The sequence below is a fragment of the Etheostoma spectabile genome, chromosome 16, assembly GCF_008692095.1.
Source record: "Etheostoma spectabile isolate EspeVRDwgs_2016 chromosome 16, UIUC_Espe_1.0, whole genome shotgun sequence".
Taxonomy (NCBI): Eukaryota; Metazoa; Chordata; class Actinopteri; order Perciformes; family Percidae; genus Etheostoma; species Etheostoma spectabile.
Window position 1 is genome coordinate 10801601 of NC_045748.1, and position 17819 is coordinate 10819419.

The window sequence follows — 17819 nt, forward strand, 5'->3', positions numbered from 1 at the left end:
ACGATTGGTTTGCATCAAAACGGAGCAGAAATCGTGAAGTTACCTTTTGTTGGATATGATGCAAACAGTTGTGGTTCTCATAGGAAACAAACTTTTCTTTTCACAATGCAATTAAAATAACATTATACACCAATGAATCCTTCTAATTCCGAATTCTCTTCTTAATGTATTTTTGCTTTGTGTGTAGACTGCACTTTGCATCAGCTTCAGTTTGGCTGTCTCTGTGTAAAATGCTCTTTTGAAGTTCTTTTGAAGAAATACTGCAGTCAAGTATTTGTTACAGACAGCTTTTAATCATGCTAAACTTGCTTTTCTCTTTCTGTCCCCACAGACTGGTGGTCTCTTCTGCTGAACTCTGACAGGGCCAAGGATCTTTCCAATTTGAGATCAACTTTCTCCATTTCAGCAGTGTCTGGCTTCTCCCATTCGAAGGAATTAGACATCATCACTTAATCATTAGTCTCTTGGCAGCTAACTGGCTTTTTCAGCACTAATAAACTGCCTTAAATTCTGCTCTGTCTGGGAATAAAAGAAAAGAAAGAATAGTCACCTTACATTTGTAGCATCTGGTGGACTAAATCTCAGGCTAAATAGATTTGAACTAAAATACTTTTAGTGCCAAATTTCTTTGTGCCATTATGGATGAAACGCAAAACGGCAGGACTTCCTTGGCTAAAGGTGCCAAGGACATTGCTAAAGAAGCCAAGAGGCAAACTTCCAAAAATTTAAGCAAAGCTGTTGATCGTGCATCAGATGAATACTCCACTCGTCGCAGCTATAACCGCTTCCAGAACGAGGACGAAGAAGACAACAACTACAATACTTACGATCAGCAAGACGGTCACTACGCCGACAACGCAGGCAACGACGAGGACGGGGCCTCCAGCGACGCCACGGAGGGCCACGACGACGAAGACGAGATCTACGAGGGAGAGTACCAAGGCGTGCCTGCCCACAGCGATGGGAAGCAGCGGGACGGGCAGGTGGCTCTGGGCCAGCCGGTTTCTGACAGCCTAAAGAGCCGCAAGGAGCTGGAAAACGAGAGACTGGCCGACGAGGAGGAGCTCGCCCAGCAGTACGAGCTGATCATGCAAGAGTGTGGCCACGGGAGATTCCAGTGGCAGCTGTTCTTCGTACTCGGGCTGGCGCTCATGTCAGACGGCGTGGAGGTGTTCGTAGTGGGCTTCGTCCTACCCAGCGCCGAGACAGACATGTGTGTCCCCAACTCTGGTGCCGGGTGGCTTGGTGAGCATGTGCATTTCACCCTTTTCTGAGTTGTTTAAATTTGTACAAAGATACAGTACATGTCTCACCTGTTGGTAGTGACCCCTTCAGCCATCAGACAGGAAATTGCAGCCCAAAGAGCAATTTAACACCTTTTGAAAATCTTGATTTTTCTCTATCTAGGCTGCAGTTAGTGATGGTCAAATGAAGCTAGCTAGATCCTCCTCTGCAGTGCTGTGGAGGAAGGTCTGGCAATGCAAAACACTACAAGTAGTGACACTTTAAACCCATGGAACAGTGATGTCATGGTGCACTGGCACACCCTGGAGTATACTTCTACATCACTGCAACTAGTGATGGCCAAATGAAGCCTTGTGAACCAGTGTCTTTGTTTTCTGAGGCCACAAGATGGCGCTCTTGGTTTTAAGAGAAAGGCCTAAAGCATTGCAATTCAGTGTATTCTCAACCCTTTGTTGAACAGAGAGCGCCATCTAGTGGGATCAGAAAATAAAGACACTGGTTCACGAAGCTTCACTAGTTGCAGTGATGTAGAAGTATACTTGTAGTGTTTTGCATTGCTAGACCCTCCTCCACAGCACTGCAGAGGAGGATCTGGCTAGTACAAACAGCCGTCTGGGATGGCAGAAAAATGAGCTTTGGTTTATTGGTGCTAAGCAGCGGATGGAGCAACGGTGGTTCTGCAAAATAGCCTCTGCAAGGAACTTCTTTTGGTGGGCCGTGTTAGTTTAAAAGTTGTTTGTCAAGCAACAGAAATCTGATTGGACAGATAGTCTAGCTAGCTGTCGGGATTTACCCTGCAGAGATCTGAGGAGCAGTTAACCATAGTCCTCAGAAATCTATCGGAGTTTAGAACGCCAACACAAAGAAAGCGGAAGGTAACGGACATTCGGGCCGAATGAGGGACATTGGGTGGAATTTGTGAGACAATGCATGATGCTTCAAGATAAATCTGCATGCTAAAATGCTCACAATAACAACATTGTGATGTTAAGCAGGTTAGGGTTCACCACCTTAGTTTAGCATATTAAGCTAATTTACACATAGGGCCCTATTTTAACAATCTGAGCGTGTCCAAATCCACTTTTAACTAGTTTGAAGGTGGATGAAAGGGTCCGTGCCAGGCGCATGGCTCAAAAGAGTTGTACTTAGTGTCTTCATTATTCATCGGTGTGTTTTTGGACGTAATATGCAATAAACCAAACAAAGTGTCATCTCCCATTCCCTTTAAAAGCCAGGTGTGTTTGTACCTTGGTGCATTGCTGTTATTAGGGTGGACTTGCATCTTAGTATTTTTATTTTTTAACAAGCATAGTGTGCACACACTGTGCATAAGCCTAGGCAAAAATGCACCGTTAAAATAACAATGAAATGCTGCGTTACTGACTTTGGACCAGGTTTTTGTTGGTCAATGGCACGATCACTATCTGCTGCTGCAAGATACGCCAAGGATGCACCTGAACAAATCTCCCTGTAAGACGAGCACGCCCATGGGCGCAAAGATGGGTGCAGGTGCATTTGCTGTTTAAACAACGTGGGCGCAGAATGGAAAATTAACAGCTACGTTGGTCTTAAAATAGCGTGCAGATGAAGCTAACTAGAACAGCTGTGGGGCTGTTTGTTGTGTCAATACATTCTGAACAAACCACACCCTTCCACTCCCGATGAAGCGTATTAGCAGAATAAAAACTCTTAAGAATCTCTGATTGTTGCTTATTTAGTCATACATATTTAATGTTGTTGAGTGTTCAGGCGCATCTGACCTGAAAGCCTCACATTTACAGTGAAAGATGCCTCTTAAATGGGTAACAGAATACTCAAAGTGACAACCAAACACAACGTGATCGAAATCAGTGATTGAATGAATGGAAACATTGATGGAAGAGGGAAGCTGGTCAGCATGCATATTGATATTTACTGAGTGAAAGCTTAAAGCTGAATCTGTAAATGAACTGTGTGAGATTTAGATGCGGATCCAACAACAGCCACGGTCGACTGCCTGACTGTTGATGTTACTGCTGAGTGACAGAAAGAAAACTTAAATTTGATGCATAGTGAGCCAGCTGAAGTTCATCTGGCCCTGCCAGAAGCCAGCTGAAAGTCAACTTTGCGGGCATGGAGATGGATTCTGCTAGTCGGATGAAAGTAAATTACATGAAATTAAAGAATGGTAGGAATATTTGAACATTGATGAAATCAGTTTTCCTGCTAGCAACCTGCTAATGATGTGTGCTGTTTATGGCTTGCAGGGCTGCGCATTGAGAGTAGTGGTGGGTGACATTTGCAACTCTAATCTCGTTGCTTTAGGAGCTTGCCAGTGAGTTGTCATGGCACCAGGTATTTGGGTATGAGTAGGAGGTGTGTTATACTGTAGAGCTCCCACACTCGGGAAAAGTTGTGCCACTAATGTGTCTGTATGCGATTTGGCTCCATTACTTGTCTCAGTAATATCAGAAGTATGTCTGCACAGCACCGGGGAGTTTCCTGTATCTATTTTTGTGTCCAGGCTTCATGTTATATCAAAGCAGTAGTCAATTATCTTTCCTATAGAAAGATCAAAAGAAGACATATTTGTTTTTGTATTTTCACAGTATGATTGTAACAGAGAATGCCTACCTCGTTTTTTTTTTTTTTGGAGAAGAATAGTTTATTATTCACCCAGATTTCACCCTTGTTGTGACTCATCTCTCAGTGGGAGACAAGATGGAGAGCAGAGAAAGAATGAGTCATTTTACCAACTTACTCTCTCTCACACACACACACACACACACACACACATACACACACACACACACACACACACACACCATATAAATAAAAGATGTGGATACATTTACTTGTGAGGAATACATTTCAAAGTATGTAGTAGTAAATTGATTGGTGTTTTTTGTTTCTCTCTGGCTGGTAAAAGAATCATGGGAGAAATAATAAAATAGAGAAAATGATACAGATATGATCCAGCACAGGCAAATCTGGTTACAGCCCAATCTTCAGATCAAATTACACAGTATGATCTAATGCTTGAGCATTAAACTTAAATTACGATTAGAACGGATTCACATTAAATGGTTCCTTACTGCAAATAATTGAAGTGCAGTACATGTGCACAGGAACACAACCAGCTGCAGCAGCACTGATGGCTCTTCTGTGTGTTGCATCAACAACTTAGACAGAAATAGATATTGATTTGGCAGAAAGTTGTTTTTCAGCAGTGTGCGAGTGGAGTGTTACGTCAGGACGACGGCCGGGGAGTTTTTGAAAGTGTGTGGGAAGGGGGGGGGGGGGGGGGGGGGGGGGGGGGGGGGGGGGGTGGTATAAGAGGATATTTAATAATGCAACAGACATCATTTACAAAAAAAGAGCAAACAGGAAATATAAATGTACCTTTTAATAATAGGCACAAAAAAACAGTTTTTAATAGATTCATCTAATATTCCAAATGCCACCCTGAACATCTCTAATGATCACCAGTATTAGACTTTGTAGTTTTTTCTTATTTCTTTTTAATGACCATATTAAAAAAATATTTAAATCCAGTGTTACTATTTTTTTTGGTAGCTAATCACCGTTTTTTCAGCAGCATATTGCCGATTACTACCACGATTCACTGGTTAATTTAGGATTTCTTTAAAATAAAGTGTCACAAATGAAACAAAATAACAAGGACAAATATCTCCCAGGGTTCCCTACTCAACCTTTTATACAAGGAACTAAAATGCTGCAACATTTATATTTTTACCAGACATCATTTTTCTCCATGTCCCCCCCTCCCAAATAAACCATTCATTCCTTCATTAGCATGCATCGGTAGCATTTCTTCCTATAATCTACTCCAAATATGTTGCCTTTTGCTGAAAATGGCTTTCCCTTTTGATATCATACAAAAGGTGTGATGCTCTCCAGATGTGGGATGTTCCAGGTTTTACTCTCCCCCTGCTCTCGTCTGTCACCCTCCTGCTGTAATCCCTCTCTTACACTCTCTCCGTCTCCTAGCCGTGCCTGCGATCTGAAGATAGGGGCTGGAGTTGATCTCTGCAGCATTGTGCTTCACTGCAGTTTAGCCATGGTAGACTGGCTCACGTACCTCCCCAGAGAAAGAGAGGGAGAGCACTGCTTTCATGCACTTCCTATCAATGCCCTCCCATCTCTTATACCTTCCCCCACGTATAGCTTTTAATTTGTCTGCTGGTGTTTTCCTGCACCACAGTTAGCGTTTTGAAAGGATGAAGCTGTGCTGCAGGTGTAGCACAGAGGGAAGACTTTGAGGAGTAAGGAGCAATCTTTTTTTTTTTTTTCTTGCTTTGTGTGTTTCCGTCATTTTACATGTGCAAACACAAAACACAAATGACTGGGGAAGTTGTGATAAAAATTCTCTGTTGGAGTCTGAGGTCAACTGATTTTCATTCCCTGACCTCTGTGTGTCTCTCTTCACAACAAAGCACCTCCAGAGGATCTACAATGTTCATTCAGTGTCCGGGCACAGGAACAATTCGCTATGGATTTACTGTAAAACGGGATTGAGTTGTTGTGTTTCTTGTAGCGTGGAGTAGCAAAAAGTGTCTGTGGCTTGAAAAGGAGCAGCGTTAATCCTGTAACGTCTGTCAGTATGATGAGCGTTTGAAAGGTCACTTTTAAAATCTAATATGTTACAGATTAGTTGTTATAACGCTTTAAGTAATGTAACTATTTGAAAAACTTCAAAGTAACGGAACTCATCACTGTACATTTTGATAATGATAACTTTTTGATTGCTTTTCTGACAAGTGTGTTAAACTGGGCTTGGCAGACTCAGGTTGCTTCACTGAAACACAAGAACCACTCTAACACATTACATCAGGGTGTCAAACTCCATATCACTAAGGGCCACACTGGAAAATGAGAATCCCATCAGGGGCCAGACATGTAGGGTTTGTAGTGTTCTGGGGTCAGACAGCTCACGGATCGTGAGGAGATATTTGCTGTATATGACAACAAATGTTGTAGCCTAAAACTGACAGACTGACATCGCTTAGAGCACCTTTAACCCAACAAAGTTAAATCTCTTTTACTGTATTATTGCATGTCTCATATAGTCTTCTCACTCAGTTTGGTCAACATAAAGTTATTAAAAAAAAAAGTCAGCAAAAATGTTTTTAGCCATCATTGAAGAAAGTGCCAAAAAAGACACAGTTTGACACGTGTGCATTACATCATATACACAAGAGTTGAGAAGTTGAGAAATTGCTTAAATGGAAATGTTGCATGAATGCACCATGAAAGGAAATGTTGCATTAATGCACCATGAAAGCAACTTGAATGTTACAACTCGGGCGGGTTTTGTGCTGCGCTGAGTTTAAAAAACAACGTTACCAGCCCCCTTAAAGTGATACCGATTCCGTTAGAGTACTCCATTCAATACGTTAGAGGTGTGACAATTCCAAATGCTGTTCAATTAATAGTCTCAGGAATAATATACAATTGTCTCTTTCAGTCAAATTTAAAAAAAAAATATTTATTTGTTCTTTTTTCAGACAAATTAAAGTTTAGCTGAATTCCAGGAGACATCTTTTGTTACATATCCCTGTTTGGTGACCCAAATGTAGTAACACAGGAACACAGACTTTTTTATTACGATAAAAGATTGCATTGTTCTTCTTCTTAAAGCTACAGTGTGTAGATTCTGTTTGCCCCACGAGGAAGTAATGACAACAAAATTGTCGGCCCATCCACATGATACAAGCCTTCAGTGATTGCGCACCATACCCCCACCCTACCCCAACGCAGTTGCTACACAGCCGAGGAGGATAAAAAAAAAAACATGATGGACCCTTCAGAAGAGTTAATTATCTTCACTCGAGCTTCTATGCGCAAAAATCGATACAACACAATCTTGTGAACATAGCCGTACTGAGAGACACAGAGAGAGTTGTGCGGAGCTGATAGTCGTAACTAGCGTTGAAGCAACTCATTTGGCTTGAATGTCACAGAAAAGTTCTGCACTAAAGCTTTAAAAACACCTTCCACTTTAAAGAGTTTTAATAATTCTGGCTGTGTCAGCTACTGTCGATTTGATAACATTTAAAACAAAAAGAAAACACTCTCTCCTCCAGTTTACTGTGAAACAAGATGATTTCTATTCTCTTCATTGAATTCCCCAAAACTGTGTAATTTGTCTCTAAATGGTCTCAAGAAAGGAGGGATTGTTTCCAGTCTTCATTCTGCGGCCAATAATACAACTCCTGATCTGATTGGTGTGGACAACAAACCATTTTGCCTCTGATAGTGGATTGCATTGATCGTGGCTGGAGCTCTGTGTGGTCCCAACGTGTGTGACTGTGGATCAGGGGCAGGTGTTATAAGTTGTTCAGACAGAAGTATTTTGAGTGAAGTCCACCTTTTACAAAAACAAATCAGCAGGTGTTGGATGTAATTAAAACCCAAGGCATGTGTTGTTCTCCCGGGGGTCTACTCTCCCTCCCCCACTGCCTCCCCCTTTTCGGCTCTCATTCCCCGCTGTAACCAACCTGTCACTCACACTCGGCCCTCTGGGAATCCCCTCATCTGTTAAAAACCCAAAGCTCTTTACATAATATCCTAAATGTACCCCACTGAGGAAATGAGCGCTCGATTTTCCCGACTGCTGTCTGTCTCCTGTCATCCATGCCTGGACGCTGCACGGCGGTGTGGAGAAAAGAAAAAAACAAAAACAGAGCCGAGAGGCGTCAAGGGAGAATTACACTTGCACATAAGAGCTAATTACTACAGCTGCATGCGTGCTGGAGACAACTTGAGAGTTAGCTGAAGTAATCCTTGTGGATGCAGTGGGAAGCTGCACCGTGTACTGTTAAAAAGAGCAGAGACACCGTCTGCTGCAAGCTCCTGCTTAAATAGAAAAAGATTAGCCCTGCGGTCCAGATCGGCTCACTTCAACTTTACTGAGAATTCTTAAGGATGACGGTGTTTTTACTACATGTGTTTAAAGAAAAAAAAATCCTATTTTCATACTAACCTTGAGTATGTACAGTATATACAGATGGTTGTGGTTTTAATTGCCCAGAGATTTCTGCAGCAATTCTGATTCGATGGCTGTGTATGGAATTTAATTTGTGATGCTCACATAAAGCATTTAAATGGAGCTGTACTTGTAGTACAAAAAGAAACAGAGGTCTGGGATTGCCTGCACACGGCTCTCACCATCCATTCCCCAATACGTCAAATACGATGTTTTTTTCTCGGACGCATGCAGCAACGTGTACACGCGCGGGCTGGCTAAACAAAGAACAGTAGTGTGACTTCATTCTCTGCTCAGGACATTATTACTCCACTCTTCACATAGAAAATATTGTTGTATAGTTTGCCGCTATATTCATGTTTGTTACCTAGAGTACATATAACAGCTTTCTTTTCAACTACTTTTTACTGAAAAAATAGTCTGCAGCAGAGAGCCTAAAGCCTAACCAAATTTAACATCCAGCATGCCAGATACCGGACCAATGTCTCCACTACAAGTGCAATGCAGACATTTTGTGCAGACACTCATGGTCTCCTGAAGATGTACCCTACTAACTTTGACCCTCTGAGTTGTCTACTCTAATGCCCCGAGCAGAGTAGAGCAAAGTTTTCACTTATCCTGTGAAATATCTCAAGAAAAAATACCAGACGGAATGACACAACATTTGTTAAAGATATTCATGTCTCCTAGAGGATATATCCTTATAACGTTGTTGGTTCCCTGACTTCTCCTGACTCACTTTCCACTTCACTGTACGCGCATTGCAAAGACTCTCAGCATCTTTTGAGGCTTAATAAAGTCTATTTTCTTTTGTCTTACTCACATAAATGCAGTGATTATGTGTTGGGCCCTAAGAGCTTTTAAAACGTGGGTGACAACAAAGTACCGTGACTGAGCACATCCTGTGTAGACACTGAGGGAGACACGGCGCGAGGGACATCCCTCTGTGGGAGCTTTTAAATAAAGATGCTGGGGTCAAACCCTGTGTTTTTAGCTCCGGTGATGGGGCATAAGATATTCAGTTTTTAAGGTGTTACCTGCGCCGGGTCAGCCAGTTAAACACAGCTATTGTCCCTGTGCTCAACTACTTTAACTGACCCTCTCTCATTTACATAATAGCCCTGCAATCTAGAGGCCTGTGGCGGCTTTACGAGCTGACCTGAGTTTGAACTCCAACCACAGAAAGGTTCCCAATGCGTCTCAGATGCCCCATCACCCTCCCCCTTTATCACACATGCAGACCCAGCATTAGGGGAGCCATAAAACAAATGAGCAGGTTTTAGCAGATAACAACTTCTCCAGTACATGCGTTCAGATGCCTTGTTTGTGTGTCTCTACACCAATCAAAAGATGTCACCAGCTTGTGCAGAATGCGGCCGCTTTGATATTCACTTTGATATTTCTAAGCTAGCGCTAGCGTAGCTTGCTCTGTACATCCTGCCGCCTATAGGAGAGCCTCCTCTGCAGCAGCTGTGCATAGATAGATCCAGTGGTTGTCACCTGTAATAAATCACTAGCTCTCAGCATCGTGTCTGCGCAGCTTGATAAGACCTACTCTCAGCGTATCTGTCCCATCACCACAAACACCCAGGATGAAAAAAAGAAAAGGCTCCCTTTCCTCTGTCTGCGTTCGTTCTGGTGCTGCCTCGTCAAGCTATCGCATCTCCTCCTCCAAACGCATTAGCATTTTTATTAGCACGTAGAGAGTAAAATGGATTTTTTTTTTTTTACTGGCCTGACAACTCCTACCCTTCTCCACCAGCCCGTCCTTTATGCCGCACATTGCCGGGAACAGGAAAAGAAAAGAACCCTGACTTCTTGCGGGAAAAAAACAGCGGGAAGAAATGGATGCCTGGCTTCCAGTTCAACTACTGCTCTTTTTCCCCTACAGTCACTTTCAGGGAGTCAAATCTTCATTATAATGTGAGCAATGCTAGTTTTATAGACAGCGGCTACTAAAAACATATTGAATTAACATATGAGATACCAGTCAATAGATAAATGAAATGCAAACCCAGCTCCCATGCAAAATGAAGCATGTTATTGCTTGTGCGTATCGAGCAGCTGTTGTAACTGGATCCTTTTACACTGTGGTTGGATCATAAAATGTGGTTCCGCAATGCTTGCTGTTAGAAAATGGAAAACTCTACCTTCAGGCCAGAAAAACCAAGAGTATAGAGTAGATCTACAGTGTTGTTGAGCTCAACAAATTGATTCCAGATCTGCTATTGATGCATTTCATGTGACCTCTGTGTATTGTCGATGGCTGGGAAATAACCAATTTCTAGTATCTCTTTCTAATATCTATAGTGGGACGGATGCCCCTAATGCTTAAGCTGATGTTTAGCAGCTGTGTGCGTATGTGTGTACCACTCTATACGCTATATGTATGTGTGTGTGTGTTTGTGTGTATGTGCATGTGTGTGTCTAATGCTCTTCTGGACCACTAATGTCACCAGGTGTCAGACCAATCTAACGTGCCTTTCATTAATGTGTAATGGACATGTAGCTTTTTATATACTGGCTTAAATTGCTACAGCTATGCTACATTAGCTTTATTGTGTAGAAATGTCAATGTTTAGCGGAAAACTGGCACTTCAACAACGACCCTCAGCATCAGCACTGAAACAACCGTTTGATGATGAGAGGAAAGTTAAAGCTAAAACTTACCGTAGCTTGTGGAGACATACCCACTGATTACTATCATCTAACTCGACAGGTCCCTTCATCTCTTTGCAGCGTTGTAGCATCTTTTCTTTCAACTACTTGTTTATATACAGTAAGTAAGTACATACAGTTAATACGGTAGATCCAGACCAATTTATCGGCCTAGCACATCGATTGTAGCTAATCAAAGATAAATCCTATTGGTCTTAATTTTCATTATGACCAATATCAGATCATTTGTCCACCAGAGAGCACTGCAAACTGTCAAATGTCCCGCTAATCTAAAATATTGCTATATGTACTTGCCGCAAAAAAATCATTCTTTGTCTGACATTTGTTTTACGTTAAATGCTACACGATGTGTGTCAGGGGAATGTGCGCGTGCAAACTGTCTCCCCTCCTCTAAAGTATAATATGTGTTTTATTCACTAACAGTTCCACTCTGTCTCTCCCTGTTTCCAGGTAGCATTGTGTATCTGGGGATGATGTTTGGGGCCTTCTTTTGGGGCGGCCTGTCAGACAAGCTGGGCCGTAAACAGTGCCTGCTTATTTCCATGTCTGTCAATGGCTTCTTCGCCTTCCTCTCCTCCTTTGTCCAAGGCTACAGCATGTTCCTCGTCTGCCGCATGGTGTCTGGCTTTGGGTGAGTTCTATTCTCTTGAATATTTCCCCCCACTTTTAGAAGTCCTCAATGTGTGTGCCAGAGACTCAAAACCTCTCTGAGGGCTTCTCCCTCTCCTGCCTGATCTCTCCGTTCCTCCAAAGTCAAAGCACTTGACAAGAGGTTGTTCTCGCAGCCTGGCACCGGCCCATCTTCATCCCCTGAGTGTGTTTTGTGTTTGTGTGTGGAACAAAGCAAAACTAAAGCGTTTGGAGAAACGGGCCGAGTACAGTAAATTAACATCTGTGCGTTTCAGCGTTGGGGTGGTCTGCTCTGATAAAGGACACGCCCTCCCATCACAGTGATCTGACGGCACGCGTCATATAGGACTTATAAAAGTCACCTCCGTATCAAGTGTCAATTTACTGAGCAAGCCAAATAATATGAAACAAACTTATTTATTGGACATCGATTGAGCCATTACACTTTAGTTGGACCAATGGTCTATAATCAACCTCAGATTACGTTAAAGTGCTCATATATTGCATTTTGGCTTTTTCCAGAATCAGAATCAGAATCAGCTTCATTCGCCAGGTATGAGGACACATACGAGGATTTTTTCTTTGGAGCATCGTTACTCACACTGTGCTTACACATACAAAACAACCAAAACAAAAATATACACACTGATATATACCCAATATATACATACTCTAAACAGAAACAATATAGAGGTATGAGTGCAATGAAGAGATCAATAAAATTATTTAAATGTGGAGCATAGTGCAATGATATTGGGATAAATAGTATTATGTTTTTATATCACAGTATGAACAGTATGAACAGTATTAACATATGAACAGTTCTGAAATAGGAAATGAGAATGATGAATAAATAAAAAATGATAAGTGAGATGTGACAATGGGAATGATGAATAATACTAAATAAGTGGGATAATAAGTGGAACCAGTAAACCGGTGCTGTAGAGACAGTGTTACTGGGTTATTGACCAGAGTTGGACCTGACACTGTGGGTAAGAAGTCAGCTGTTCATATTGTGCTATGTACCTTTTTTGTGTACGTACACTGAACACAAATCTGTTAATGAGCACTTCTCCTTTGCCGTGATAATCCATCCACCTCACACGTGTGGCATAGCAAGATGCTGATTAGACAGCAGGATTAGTGCACAAGTGTGCCACAATAGAAGGGCACTCTAAAATGTATCCAGTGTCATGGTTAGGGTTCATCTCTCTCTCTCTCTCTCTCTCTCTCTCTCTCTCTCTCTCTCTACCTCACTGCATTTCATCATCGTAACTGACTTGAGTGGGCAAATGTTCACATTCGATGGCGTCTGGCATTTTGCAAAGGTGTTCTCTTCACGGATGAACCCTTGGGTTGTTCCGCCTGTATTTTGGGATCAGAAGGTTAGAACATATACAGCTGAGCCGTAGCCATGGTTACCGGCTCAAGCGAGTTTGTTTTGGATCACACTAGCTTGCTTGTCAGGGCCCGTGTTACTCTGCTTCTGACTGGCTAGTAGTCCTTACTTAGGTACGCATGTGCGACTCCTGAGTGTGATGCCTCCCTCTGTAGTTAAAACACAGAACTCAACGCACATAGTGCAGTACAACAACAATATAGTGTTTTTTGAAAATGAAACCATGTAAACCTATTTTGTTCCATCCTCTACATATACTTATGAACCTGAAAATAAGCATAATATGAGGTTTTTAATTAATAAGACCAAAATTTAACTTAAAGTCAGACAAGGCATTCTTATGATCCTGGATGATTACTGAACAGGCCGGGGGGGTTCGGGGCCCTGACCCTGAGCTGCTTACAAATTAAAAAAAAAACTACAACTACACAAAATGACTACAGAGCCACAAGACGACCACATAGAAAAGTAAAACGTCTACTATAAAAATAAGAGGATGCAAATGCAAGGATGTGATTACCATGGCAACGATCAAAGCTTTGACGCATTAGTGCACAACGCCAATAACTAGATGTAAATCCAGCACAAAAAGACGCACAGTGACTACAACTAGACTCATAGGGCCCTGTTTTAACGACCTAAACGCACAGAGTGAAGCGTCTGGCACAGGTTGGTTTAGGGCGTGTCCAAATCCACTTTTGTTAGTTTGACGGCGAAAAAAAGGGTCCGTGCCAGGCGCATGGCTCAAAAGAGTTGTAATTAGTGTCTTCATTAATTCATAGGAGTGTTTTGGGAGAAACATGCAATAAACCAATTAGAGCATCCTCTCCCATTTCCTTTAAAAGCCAGGCGCGTTTGTACTTTGGCACATTGCTATTATGATGGTGGATCATATGTTTTTTTGTAATCTTTTGCATGTTTGTGTGCCGCTGCACTTCCGCGTGTGTGTGTGTGTGTGTGTGTGTGTGTGTGTGTGTGTGTGTAACAATCTTAGTGTGCGCGGGCTGTGCATGAGCCAAGGCGCATTTTTTTAAATTTGTTGTTAAAATAAGAATGAATGGTGCATATGCTATTCAAACAACGTGGGCACTGGATGGAAAATTAAAAACTGCGTTGGTCTTAAAAATGAGCGCTTTACCGTCTCCCTCCAAGACAAAGGCAGAAGCATCAAAAGAGGGGAAAACCATAATAAATCGGGTCATGTCGAGAGCTGCAGCCACTCAAAGGGAGTGGAGGGAAAATGTGTTGACGTCAGACTTAGACTTGTAGTGCTTCTTGACATTCTTGATGTTCTTTTGATAAATTTTTTATTTAAGAAAACGTGTAATCCAAGGCACAAGTCGATCAGGACCAGAAAGTAGATTAGTCTTTTGCCACTGACCACCGTTCATTGTTTTTCTTGAAGAAAGTTTTTCATGGAGAGTATATGGAAAGGGCGGGACTTCTGCTCTCTTTATAGCCACACTTTCAAATATCAGAAATATGCCTTCAAGCTGAAGTGGACACTATAGCTGCTACCTGATAGGATTTCAAAATAAACCAAAATACTTTGTTTCATTTAGGAGTCATTCTTGGGATGTGATTTGACTTCTTCTGAGGATATGACTTTACACACCGTGCCATTCTTATTCTCAACAAAAATAACAAGAAGTTGAAAGCAGAGACAAGCTGGCTGTCAAAATGCTCTTTTTCTTAATTAGCAAAAAGAGTTTAAATCTAAGATGTTGAAAGGCTAACTGCGTAGTCATACGTTGTCTGATGATGCGTTGTGATGATTAGTTTCACTTGCTCATTTTTCCAAAGTGACAAATGAAGAACCACAAACTTAAATGATTCACACACAGTGCTGTAATATAATTACAGTAACTGTTGGCGCCTGAAGCACACATAACTAATCACAGCGCACCATATTTGCAGGATTGGTGGAGCAGTACCGATTGTGTTCTCGTACTTTGCGGAGGTGTTGGCTCGGGAGAAGAGAGGAGAGCATCTGAGCTGGCTGTGCATGTTCTGGATGATCGGAGGAATTTACGCCTCAGCCATGGCCTGGGCCATCATCCCACACTACGGTGAGTGGCACCCCCCCACCTCATCCCACGGTCATAATAACGCCACGCTGATGTGAGGGCCAAATAGCGCCTTAGGGTCATTACTGACTTTTTTGAATCCGTTGGCTATTACTGTGATATTCTTCTGCTCCTAAAGTTTGGAGTCTTGGAGACAGGTGTTGTCAATAATAATATTTTCATTTATGTATCACTTAAAAAAAACTTTACAGTAACTCAACATTCGGTCAAGTACTCAGGAAAGCCACTATAACTGCATAGGATCCCACCCACCCCCCTCCATCAATCCTTTCAGTTACTGCCATCAGGTCAACAGTACCAAAACGGGAAAAAACGTATATAAAAACCCTCCATCCCCACTGCCATCACCACACTTAACAGGCATACGTTGACATCATCAAACCGCTACATTCAGACTTCTTCTTGCACTGTTTTTGCATTTTGCACATGTTTGTACGGTCAATCCTTTTACACAGTTTTTATATATAGCTTTTTGTTCTTATATGTACCGTTATGTCTTTTAAACTTGCCCTGTCAAAGATCCATCTTTAAACAAGGATGAAACTGTAACAGAAGAATATAACAGTTCAAAAAGTACATACAATTCAAATTGTAACAGCTAAAATGAGGAAGCTGGAACAGTTGGGGTGGTAGTAGCTCAGTCTGTAGGGAGTTGGTTGGGAACCATAGGGTTGCAGGTTCAAGTCCCCATATGGACCAAAGTGTGGTGGTGGTGCCTAGTTCTTCCTGGATACTGTAAGGTGCCCAGGAGGAGCTAGGCACCATCACCTCCACCATGAGCAAGCCACCATAACCACCCTGCCCCCCCCCCCCCCCCCAATGCTTGTGGTGCCTGCAGCCCTCTGACATTTATGGCGTTTTTCCATTAATGGTATGCGGACTCGCTTCGACTCGACTTGGCGCGATGTCCCGTCATCCTTTTTCCATTGCAGATTAGTACCGCCTCATGCGTGAGGTGAGCGTGGCTGGTCGTCATAGCAGGAAGCTGCAGTGAACTAACGCGACACACACACACACACACACACACACACACACACACAACACACACACACACACACACACACACACACACACACAGAAGTCAAAGGTGTGTGTTTTTGATTCTCGCCGTGTTGCCACAGCCAGAAGACAAAATTAGTTTCAAAAGAAGCGGGTGTAAAAAAAAAACAAAAAAAAAACGCTGGATAAACTATTTAAACTCAGCGGTTTTGTTCAGGACACCCCCCCCCCTGTCTGTTGCTAGCAATGACGCAGTGTTACAGAGTCCATGGTGGAACTTCAGACATTACCACAAAGTAATGAAAAGTAATGAAATACGTGTGGCAGGGCACCTTTAACGATCTTCCATGAGTGTGCTCCTGCATGCATTTGGCCACGGCAGTGCCTTGCTGCGGAGAGGGGTTGAGGATGTCGTCTGTCTGAATACAGCAAAATGACTCCATGTACTGTACATCTACTTTGAGCTCCCCGCGACCCAGGTTCCACACTGCAGAGGTCTCCCACTGTCAGGCATCACTCGCATCACTAGTTTAAACATTACCGCAAATATAGAGATGGCAATGAAGTTTGAGTCGACGGTATGTTTCCCCTGTTGATGATGCTCCCTGCCGGCGTGATGCATATAGAACATCGCAACACAATAGATAACATGCAGGTTGCATTCTCGATTCATGGGGCTTAATTTAGAAAGGCCCTCCGGGGTGTCTGCACAAACACAAACACAAAGCAGGTGGCAGTGTAGGTGGACGCTCTGGCAATCGCAGCGGCAGAAAAGAAGTGACACAGCATATTTCAGCCTACACAGTAAACAGCCGCATGATGGCTTTTAAAATCTCCTCACAATGTAAGACAAACAGGGGTGTGGCAGGCCAACACCGAATAGGAAGGTGCAGCCAGAACTATGTTGGGTTTTTATTGTTGTTCATTTCAGGGAGTGTTGGAGGTAAAACTAAATGTACGAGGAGGAAATAATAGAAAGGTTAGCTGATGTAACAAATCTCATAACATAGAGCGAGGGAGAGCTGGAGGATAAGAGAAGAGGGAGGTGTGTGTCAGAGGATAAGAACAAAACGAGCAACATGAAATCAATCTGGTGTGTAGGGAGGGGCTCGGGCGACGAAAGAGGAGCAGAGAAAGAGATTAGGACAAGCGGGAAGGAGAGGTGGAGAGCGTGCTTGATTTATGTGGCCTGTGTCGGAGATAATCGAAAGGTGAAGGGATACAGCAGAGGGCTAGAGGGAGGCGGCGAGAGAAAACAAAGAGGAAGGGACTGAAAAAGTATCAAAAGAAACGATGACAGAGCAGGAAGGGTTTCTTTGTTTGCCTTTTTTTAGGACTGTGTTGATCAAAGATAATAAAGTTTGCACTTAGACCATGGCCATTAGACACTCAGGGCTGTAGTCAAGTCCACTTTTGTCAATCGAGTCAAGACCGAGTCCAAGGGAAGACCAAGTCCATATGAGAGACAGCCAAGACCGAGACCAAAAAAAACCACCCTTTTCAAGAACTCTATGCCAGGCCAGTTCTAGATGGATTTTGAATTGAACAAGTACATGTTATCTGAACAAGTATGCTTCGTCAATGGTTTAGTTTGGAGGGAGGAAGTGGCTTTCAAAAAAAAAAAGCATACAATGCTGGATTCGGTCAAGACCAACGATAATATGTTTGACGAGTCCAATGGCCGAGTCCGAGACAAGTCTGAGTCCAAATACAAGCAAGTCCAAGCTAAATCCGAGACAACAGGAAACGCCTTGAGTCTATAACTCTGAGTCTGTGACTCTGAGTCTATGAC

At 42.6% G+C, this 17819-nt stretch overlaps 1 protein-coding gene across 1 annotated transcript in view; it reads left to right on the forward strand.

The window, feature by feature from the left end:
- Nucleotides 1–449: 449 nt before the first annotated feature.
- Nucleotides 450–17819, forward strand: part of LOC116704192 (synaptic vesicle glycoprotein 2C) — a 34178-nt gene continuing 16808 nt past the window's right edge. Inside the window, exons 1-3 of the mRNA XM_032539466.1 lie at nucleotides 450–1245; nucleotides 11363–11543; nucleotides 14859–15010. Coding sequence (XP_032395357.1) covers nucleotides 639–1245; nucleotides 11363–11543; nucleotides 14859–15010 — 940 coding nt within the window. The 5' untranslated portion in view covers nucleotides 450–638. The remainder of the gene's footprint in view (nucleotides 1246–11362; nucleotides 11544–14858; nucleotides 15011–17819) is intronic.